This window comes from Leguminivora glycinivorella, chromosome Z (assembly GCF_023078275.1).
Source record: "Leguminivora glycinivorella isolate SPB_JAAS2020 chromosome Z, LegGlyc_1.1, whole genome shotgun sequence".
NCBI classification, from domain to species: domain Eukaryota; kingdom Metazoa; phylum Arthropoda; class Insecta; order Lepidoptera; family Tortricidae; genus Leguminivora; species Leguminivora glycinivorella.
In genome coordinates, this window is record NC_062998.1 from 4,737,518 (window position 1) to 4,746,875 (window position 9,358).

Here is a 9,358-nt window from a genome sequence, read left to right on the forward strand (position 1 = left end):
GCTGAGATTACAGTCAGCATGAAATAAAATTGTGAGAGCCAAATCTAGTGACATACTTTTGATTCTAAGTTGCATTGGGGGTAATTTCTAAAGTCGTCTAATTTTTAAAGTCACTAAAAAACCACCATTATTTCCATCACATCAAGATTCCCCTTTCAAAATTACGAAATTTATATAAATACTTGGTTGTTTTGGATGCGAATTAAATTTCCTTACAACTAATTAAAATGAAATGCATTACTGTAACATTCCAATAAATGTTTCCTGAATCCTAAAGTCTGACGATAGAAGCAAGGTTATCGTTTCATCGTTGTCTTTTGTAATAGGAGTTGGTTCTGTCTGCAATTTTTGGCTCCGTTAAAAAAAAGAAATGGCTCCACCGCGGATGTTTCGCACTTTCAAGAAATGGTTTGATGACAGGTTAGTTATTTATAAACTTAAAATAAAATGATTTCCATGATCCTATATGTGTAGAAATCCAATAATTTATGGTTATTCCAGATAATTATCTAATGTGCAACAAAACTAGACGTTAGCACTGGATTCTCCCATTTACACTTTATCTTTATTAAAAGTATCGTTTTTGTAGCCGTCATTTTAATCCTACAGTCATACAACCTAAGCATGAGCAAAAACTTTTGATTTACAGCGATGCCAAATATCGTAACCACTTTATTTAGTTCAACTAAGTTGACCATCTGATATTCTTGCTCAGCACCGTAGACTCCTGGCTTAACAACAGTGACAATCAATTCAACGAACACTAAATCTAATAAATGACTTAGCTTGCCACTTGGCTGCTCCTCTTCAAAATCTTTAAATACACGATTTCTACTTATTAGTTCTTGGTCTCACAAACCATTCAGATAAAGCCGATGACACTTTGTATTCTTATCGCCGGTCTTTCCCTTCAAGATTCCCTAACACCTAATATTGTCTTCCATTAAAATCTTCATAAGTAGTTATGATTACATAATTTTATTTTCAGTGACGCTCAGTACCCACTCGAGTTCAACTACGTCCGTCAGCTCATCCGGTTGCTCAGCTCCGTTGGCTCCTGGCCTCACAACCAATTCGGCCGTCACCGATTGCACCTCATCCTGTCCATATACAATTTGTTTCTTATCGCGGTGGCCATAACCATTTCCAGTGCGGCTGCGGCTTATATCTGGTTCTATAGGGAGACTATATCTTTCTCTGCAATGGGACACGTCATCTTGTGCATTTTGCTGGAGACTTTGTATTTGGTAAGTTGTAATATGATAACATACATGATAGCAGGTGGACCAAAATATTGACAGATTGGTGGCCGCTATCGGATGTAAGAAGCAGCGGGCAACAATAAATTTTGGCATTGTAACTGGCGACGAATCGATGGTTTAATACGTAAGCGGCTGAAGAGAATGCATCTGCATCATTGTGAATTCGGTTTTCTCGAACTCATTGCTCATATTATTGATATATGTATTTGGATTTCAGCAAAGGATGCTAACTGGTCGAACGAAGAAGTATGGTGAGATTGTAAGGGATCTCCTAAAAGAATTTCACCTGTTTTATTTTCAGAATCGTTCGCAATACGCTTCAAAGGTTTGTTTTTTATTTATAAATTGTAAATATTTGTTTAATAGAAGTATCTTCTCCAAGTTTTCAGATTCTACACTTTACACTTTGGAATTTTGATTTTCTTCTCATTCTCATTCCCAGGGCATTATTTACATGAGGCAATGACTTACTGTCATAATTTTAAAGTTATTATACCTAACCTGATATACAGTTTCGATAGCTAATGTGATTTCATAAAGATGATTGTTGAACTTTCTTACATCCCTCACTATTATCTTTATCGTTATTTTACAGATGTTCAAGCAGGTCCAGCTCATTTCAAAGATATTCACAATGTACGTCACTTTCCACATAATTAGTGGAGTCTCACTCTTCACCTTCCAGCCCTGGTTCAACAACTATAGAAACGGAATGTTCGGTGACGACCGCCCGGCGAACAAGACCTTCGAACACTCTCTCTATTTCTACTGCTTCACTGATCAGTTCTATACAACTGTAAACGGTTACTGGATACTTTTCTTCTTTAACATCCCCACTTCCTTTCATACCAGCAGCGGTATCCTCACCTACGATCTGCTGCTCAGCCTTATTGTGTTCCAAATTTTGGGACACCTTAAGATTATGAAGAATGATCTGTTGAGAATACCCTCTACTGATGATATTTACTCCGTAGAGGAGAACATGCGAGTAAGAGACACTTTGAAAGGCATCATCGATCACCACAACATAATCATAAAGTAAGTACTTTGATCGATTCTAAGCAATAGCTCATAAAAACTGGATAGTTTGGTAAAGCCAAAGAATAGACAGATTAGGACAATAAGATTGACGATGTTATTTTAGACAGTCAAACAAATATTGTCACTAAAAGGCGTGTAATTAAATTTTTCTATGGGGCAATAAACCTTCACCCCTATATTTATTAATTATTTTGTGACAATACGAGTATTTGCTTGACCACCTCACTTTCATCTCTCATCTAGTATTTTTCCACTACCCATGACATCGCACTATTTTGTTACTTGGCCTTTCTTTCATTGGCATTCTGTGTCTATAATACATATTATACTTACCTAATTTCTTGTCTATATATCGAAGTTTATATAGCCAGCTTCTTCCATTTTTATCTCTTAAAGTATCCTAGGGTGTCTAATTGTCATAACATTTATTCTTCAATATCGGTGTTGCTTCATTCACAATATCAATTTCAATTGTTGCAGGTTCGTCGACAAGTGTTCTGATGCATTCAGCAACTATCTCTTCATGTTCTATATGCTGATGCAACTCTTGACCATCGTGGTGACTGTAGAGGTCACCTCTTTCACCGCTGACGCTTTGGCCAAATATGGACCTTTGACATTGGCGATATACCAACCGCTGATACAGATATCGATTCTTTTTGAAATGATAAGCACACAGGTATCTATAAAGTAAGATCCCGGACTGGAGGCGCTGCCTTCCTAATTTTCTTGAGGATTAAACATATGGAGCTATGTAGATTTTTTAATGTCTGCATATTTGCTAGCTTTCCCAGCTAGAAGAATTTCAATTTCTTAAATTCGTGTGTGTATTTTTTTAGAAAATACTGTAAGGAATTGATTCATCATTGCTAGACCTATTTCGCCGAGAGAAAATTAGAAAGGTCTAGCGGCTCTGGGCTCTTGGATGTTTAGATTTAAAATATGTCGCTGAAGTCGGTTATTAACATATTATAACAATGCACAGAGTGAAGTAATAATTTTAATTCCAAATGCATAAAGGATACCTACCCTAGTTGCGTTCGTAGGTCAACTATAAACCCTATACAGAAATATATCTAAGGTACAGCGGGGCAAATTTCGACTAGGGTGCAATTGTAAATAATCCATTGTTTAGGGTTCCGTAGTCAACTAGGAATCCTTATAGTTTCGCCACGTCTGTCTTCCGTCCGTCCGTCCGTCCGTCCGCGGATAATCTCAGTAACCGTTAACACTAGAAAGCTGAAATTTGGTACCAATATGTATATCAATCACGCCGACAAAGTGGTAAAATAAAAAGTGAAAAAAAATGTTTTGTTAGGGACTAGGGACCTAGGGATTAGGGTAAAGTGGGGACTGATTTTTTTTTTCATTCCAACCCCAACGTGTGATATATTGTTGGATAGGTATTTAAAAATGAATAAGGGTTTACTGAAATCGTTTTTTGATAATATTAATATTTTCGGAAATAATCGCTCCTAAAGGAAAAAAAAGTGTGTCCCCCCTCTAACTTTTGAACCATATGTTTAAAAATATGAAAAAAATCACAAAAGTAGAACTTTATAAAGACTTTCTAGGAAAATTATTTTGAACTTGATAGGTTCAGTAGTTTTTGAGAAAAATACGGAAAAGTACGGAACCCTACACTGAACGTGGCCCGACACGCTCTTGACCGGTTTTTCTATTATTACACTATGATGTTGAGTTCTACATGTATCAACTGAACACGCCTACCATATATAACCGGTGGACACTCGATTTAATAATGCAAACATTGTAAAACATGGAAAAAATGGACCAGTTACATTTGCCCCCCAGTCGAGATTAGGCCCGCTGTACCTTACTTAGCGGTTGTTTAGCAAAACATTAATCTAAATAAGAACCTGTCGACCTCGTCAATCTTATGAAGAAATTTATAAAATATTGTTGTATTGATTTTTATCAGAGTGAAAAACTGGTCGACGCCATATACGAAGTTCCGTGGGAGTGCATGGACACCAGTAACCGCAGGTAAGATAAGATCTCTATTACCACAGTATAATACAATGTATGGCCAGTCCCTGCTTCCCCCTGAAAGTGGAAAATGCCACCTACCTGCTCTCGGTTACCTCACTGTTACCGCCTGTCAAGAACGCGACCTGTAGGCCTAGCACATGATGGCCGCGGGAGTATGTCGCCGCGAGATAGACTACCCGTCCTTATGTCATTAATACAGTTAGAAGAAGACGTGGCATCTATCTCGCGGCGACATACTCTCGCGGCCATCATGTGCTAGGCCTACAGCCGACCTAGCTGGGAGGCTATTGCACAACACCATTCATTTTATGATTAAGCACTGAGACTTGGCACAGTCAAAAATCAAAATCAAAATCAAAATTTTATTCAGCAAATAGGCCACAGGGGCACTTTTACACGTCACATGTACATAGGTATTTAAAAAATATTTAAAATTGAGTTGAAATTACAATTGATACTATTATATACTAATTCTAAGTTAACTCTATACAATTAATTAGAGATGTAGAAGGTCTCTAAGTGTCGAATTACAACCAAGAACTACACTAAATTTTAATATAAAATGTACAAATAAAAAAAAAGCCTAAAATTACTTTAGAGGTGCAAATGACTCTAAATGTCACAACTAAAAATAAAATGTATATCTACTTAATCTAATTCGCCTTAGAGATGTATATGGTCTCCATGAGTCAAAAGTTGTTCCTTGGGTGGCCCTGAGTAGATAAAGACCGGGAGGCATCGAGATCCCCCTTAATTTAGAAGGGAGGAGGGGGAACCTGTCTCATCTCACTTAATTTTCGCCTAGGATACACTGTGTGTATAAAAGCGCTCAGGCCATTGTCCGAGGTGTGTTTTAGCTAACTAGGGATGTCACGAACCTGTACGCGTTCGCCTACACGAGCTTATACTGTGTGTATAAAAGCGCTCATTTTTTATATAATTTGATCGCCATTGTCCGAGGTGTGTTTTAATGCTAACTAGGGATGTCACGAATGTCGCATGTGTCACATTCGCGAATGCGAATATTCAGAATGCGAATGTGCGAATGCGAATATCGCTGAATTTCATAAAAAAAAAATCTTCACCGGTCGACCAGACTTAGGTTGATCTGAAATGAAAAGTCGCCAACGAAACCGCTGGAACCATCGTTTCGCCATAAAACTTCAGGAGCAACACGCTGACCAAACAATCACCAACAACCCGCTAGGTAAAAAATTTAAAATGCGACTTGCACACATTCGCATTCGCATCGTTTGAAGCGAATGCGAATGTCAATGCAAATGTTTAAAAGAATGCGAATCATTCGCATATGCGAATGCGAATATTCGTAACATCCCTAATGCTAACAATCATCAATGATTCATCATCCATGCACTACATAAATGTGTAATTCTTGTTGTCTACTAGTAGAACACCTTTTTGCAGTGATAGGAAATACATAATAATATTATCACGCGTCAATCACACGTCAACTAGCGTAAATTATCAGTACTGCTACTTGTCAATAGATGTCGCGACGAACGAAGAGTCAAATGCTCGCCAATTTTTAGCTAATATTACAATAGTATTAATTCAGTATTCTGTTTTCAACTCCTGCTTGTAATATAAGTTGTAAACTGTTCTAATTATTTTTTTGCAGATGAGACACTGTTGACACTTAGTATCGAGTAGTGATACTGATAATTCACGCTAGTTGACGCGTGATTGTCGCTAGATGTCACTATACTATGCCTGATACAAATAACTCGCATTTACTGATGTATGGAGTTACAACTTCCCTTACTTATTCCTCTATGATATGATTGATTGATTGTAAATTCTCTCTCTTAATCGGTCCCGCATTACCGAGGATCGTGGTTACTGGAACCCTTCCAACAGACAAACTACCTCCATCGATTCCGGTCCGAAGTAGCCTTCACCGCTTGGTAAAATATACACGAGGAGGTGGCTTCTTTTATTTGGTTAGACCAGCGTGTTGGTGATCGGCCTCGTGTTCCCTTTGCCTTCGGTGTTGCCAACAATCACCAGCTTTTCCAGGCTACCGTCCCCTCTACGCATTTTATCAATTATAAATGTCCAAATGGTGAATAGACGACGGGTTTTACATCCAGTTGGGAGAGAATAGATACATTTGTGCGCTTGGCCGTCCAATTGATTTGAATTAATTTCTGTTTTAACGCTTGTGTTCCTAGGACAGTGATGTTCTTTCTACTCCGTGCGCAGACGCCGGTGACGCTGAAAGCAGCCAAGATGGTGCCCGTTGGTGTGATGACTATGACTGCTGTAAGATTGTATTGTTGTTCTTTTGTTTTGATGCTTGTGACGTAAACGTTACTGAATAGGTCTTCCTGATGTTAAATAAGTGCGTTTTCACATCATCCGATCCGATATCGGATGTCGGACCGATATTCCATACATTACAGGCACCATCTTGGATTTTTTTCATTGAAATCCTTCCGACATCCGATATCGGATCGGATAATGTGAAAACGGACTTACAGTTCAGACAAGCAAACACATGATGGACGTGACAAAGCTTCGCCTGTCTCACTCCAATTAATACAGATAGAAAGGGCGGGCTAGTTAGCTATTCGTTATATTTATCATGTTCCTTTATCTTTCAGGTACTGAAGACAACATTCTCATATTACATGCTATTGAACGCCATAGCTGAATCAGCTGAACAGTCGCAAGCATAAGTCACTGGCCTACCTACTAGAAAATTAATATATAAGTCGTTCCGACAAAAAAATTATAGTACAAATAGGAATGCATCAATGACAAATTACTCGAACTTAGTTAGTTGTAATAAGTATTAATTTTATATTAATGCACCAAAATTCGACAATGTTGTATTAAGTAATATTTATATATATTCAAACGTATATTTTTTCCTATATTTACATATAATTCTGCGACATTCTTTCAATATTTTTCTGTGTAGCAAATACAAACATATCATCATGTATGGGACCTGTATTATTTATCTTATCTATTTCCTGTGTTGTTCATCTATATACTCAACATTATGATAAGTACCATGAAAACTATTTTCCCGTCAAAAGTTATCTGTAGGTTATAATTATATATATCATCAAAAATTACAAGAAAGTTTCATTTTGTCCAGAAGAGTGATAAACTAATGATTTACAAATATTAATCGTTTATTTCTTACTTCTGTTTGTAGATACGTTACTTTTGGTCAATAAAATAACGACGAATCACTTCGAGAAAAGGTAGGTATAGTGCCCTGCCCTTGCGCTTCGCTTGGCTCGTCTTGGCGAGGGCACTGAAGTGCCCCAGATATTTTATTTTATTTGTGTTTTTTTATTATTTGTAAGTATTGGCTACTGTAAAGTACATACTAAACATAAACACTGATGATTGTTATAAATGGCAAAACTTTGAGTATGTTTACACTTGATTTTGATTTGTATGTTATATTGTAACCATGAAATCTATACATAAGTATACCTATGTCGAAATCCAAGCTTCCTTTGACACGATTCCTGCTTCATTCCCTAAAATTTAATAATGAATTTAAACGCCGGGGCGTAATGACCATAATTTGTCATTATTATCTGAACTTCTCAAGCCAGTAATATCTTGAAGGGGACATTTTTTGGCCGCGACGATATTTTAAATTCTTAAGGAGTCGATCGGTCCGTTTGACCAGACCATTGAGACCATGATACCTTGAAATTTTTAACTTTTGACATCATCTAAATATTATTTTTGACGTAAAGCATGACATGGACCTGTTTAAAAACATGTAGAAGGTACCTAAATATTTTGATGAAAAATATGCAACAAGAATAATTATGGTATGCTGGTTTAATAAAACGAAGTATCAAGATTATTACCTGTACTAAATAGGGTTCATTCAGAAGACGCATCAGGAATAGATAGATAGATAGAATACTCTTTATTGGCACACCTCAGCAAGAGATACAGAAAAAAGATACAGCGGAGACAAAACAAATGATTATAAATAGAGGCAGACAACAGGCGGTCTTATCGCTAAAGAGCATGATTTATGATGATTTATGATTTATGATTTAAAAGTGTGTGTAGTGTAGTTTCTTTATAGAGGAGGGTAGCCATTTGCAGTTCCACCTTATTGGGTCTAAGTGAGACTGAAACATACTAGCTACCGTTACAATAAATATTGAATAAACTCCACATTAAACTGTAACACATGTCCATTTGTCCGCGATCGATCGACCGGCGCAGTGACAAACCACGAAACCAATATGGTCGAACGACAATTCGGTATGCAAATTCATCGTATCTTAAGTGCTATCGCGTATGCGTTACCGTTTCGCGGCACTGTCGGTGACACAAGTGAAATGTGAGTCAGTATCAGTGGTGGCTGGTGAAAATTTCTGCTAGGCAACACTGATCAAAAAGAAACCTACCTTTACATTAGGTACTTTACTAGTAATCGATTTTAGGCAAGCCTGTATGAATAGGCTTGAGTATGGATCAGCCGCTGCTAATAAGTATGCTAATATGCTTGGGGTTATTTGATTCTCCTTGCTGTAAGTGCTCACAATTATGACAGCAACCTGGAGGACCCTGCCCTAAGTTTTTAAGGTACCTATAATACCTGCAGGTGGTTTAGCACAACTTGCGCTCTCTCGCGCGAGTCCATACCTTTTATTTACCTATTTCATGTCGCGCTAGATGTATGGACTCGCGTGCGAGAAGGCAAACTATGCTAGCCGTAGTGGCTTAACGGTAAGTGCGACTTTTATTCCGCAGAACCCCGGCTCTTATAAATGAGTATTTCTGAGCTTATGTGCGAAATGTATTTTTCCCCTCACTAGCTCGGAAACACGTGTTTTGTCCTTTAGTACCAGCGGGTAAAAACGCATTTTATCCACTAGTGGGTAAAGTAATTTGACCTTGAATAAAGTCAAATTAACTGCTTTAAAATTGATAAAAGTAGGTGAATCTAGGAATAAAGATGATTTACCACCTGTGGAACTACTGGAAGCAGTCTAGTTTCCTCGCTATAGTGAGGGGAAAAGTTTTGTGTT

At 37.5% G+C, this 9,358-nt stretch overlaps 1 protein-coding gene across 1 annotated transcript; it reads left to right on the plus strand.

Moving 5' to 3' along the window:
- Positions 1 to 370: 370 nt before the first annotated feature.
- Positions 371 to 7,278, plus strand: LOC125241276 (odorant receptor 49b-like). Its single transcript, XM_048149666.1, has 8 exons — positions 371 to 420; positions 989 to 1,247; positions 1,480 to 1,587; positions 1,858 to 2,300; positions 2,784 to 2,982; positions 4,246 to 4,310; positions 6,509 to 6,599; positions 6,941 to 7,278. Exons 1-8 carry the CDS (start codon positions 371 to 373, stop codon positions 7,013 to 7,015), a joined length of 1,290 nt encoding a protein of 429 aa, XP_048005623.1. The 3' UTR covers positions 7,016 to 7,278.
- The last annotated feature ends 2,080 nt before the right edge of the window (positions 7,279 to 9,358 follow it).

What these genes read in the sequence shown, in the direction of transcription:
- LOC125241276 (XM_048149666.1), top strand. Translation starts at nt 371, where the DNA reads ATGGCTCCACCGCGGATGTTTCGCACTTTCAAGAAATGGTTTGATGAC. An exon ending in TTGAAATGATAAGCACACAG is followed by an intron (nt 2,983 to 4,245) that starts GTATCTATAAAG and finishes GATTTTTATCAG; the next exon opens with AGTGAAAAACTGGTCGACGC. An exon ending in ATGGACACCAGTAACCGCAG is followed by an intron (nt 4,311 to 6,508) that starts GTAAGATAAGAT and finishes TTGTGTTCCTAG; the next exon opens with GACAGTGATGTTCTTTCTAC.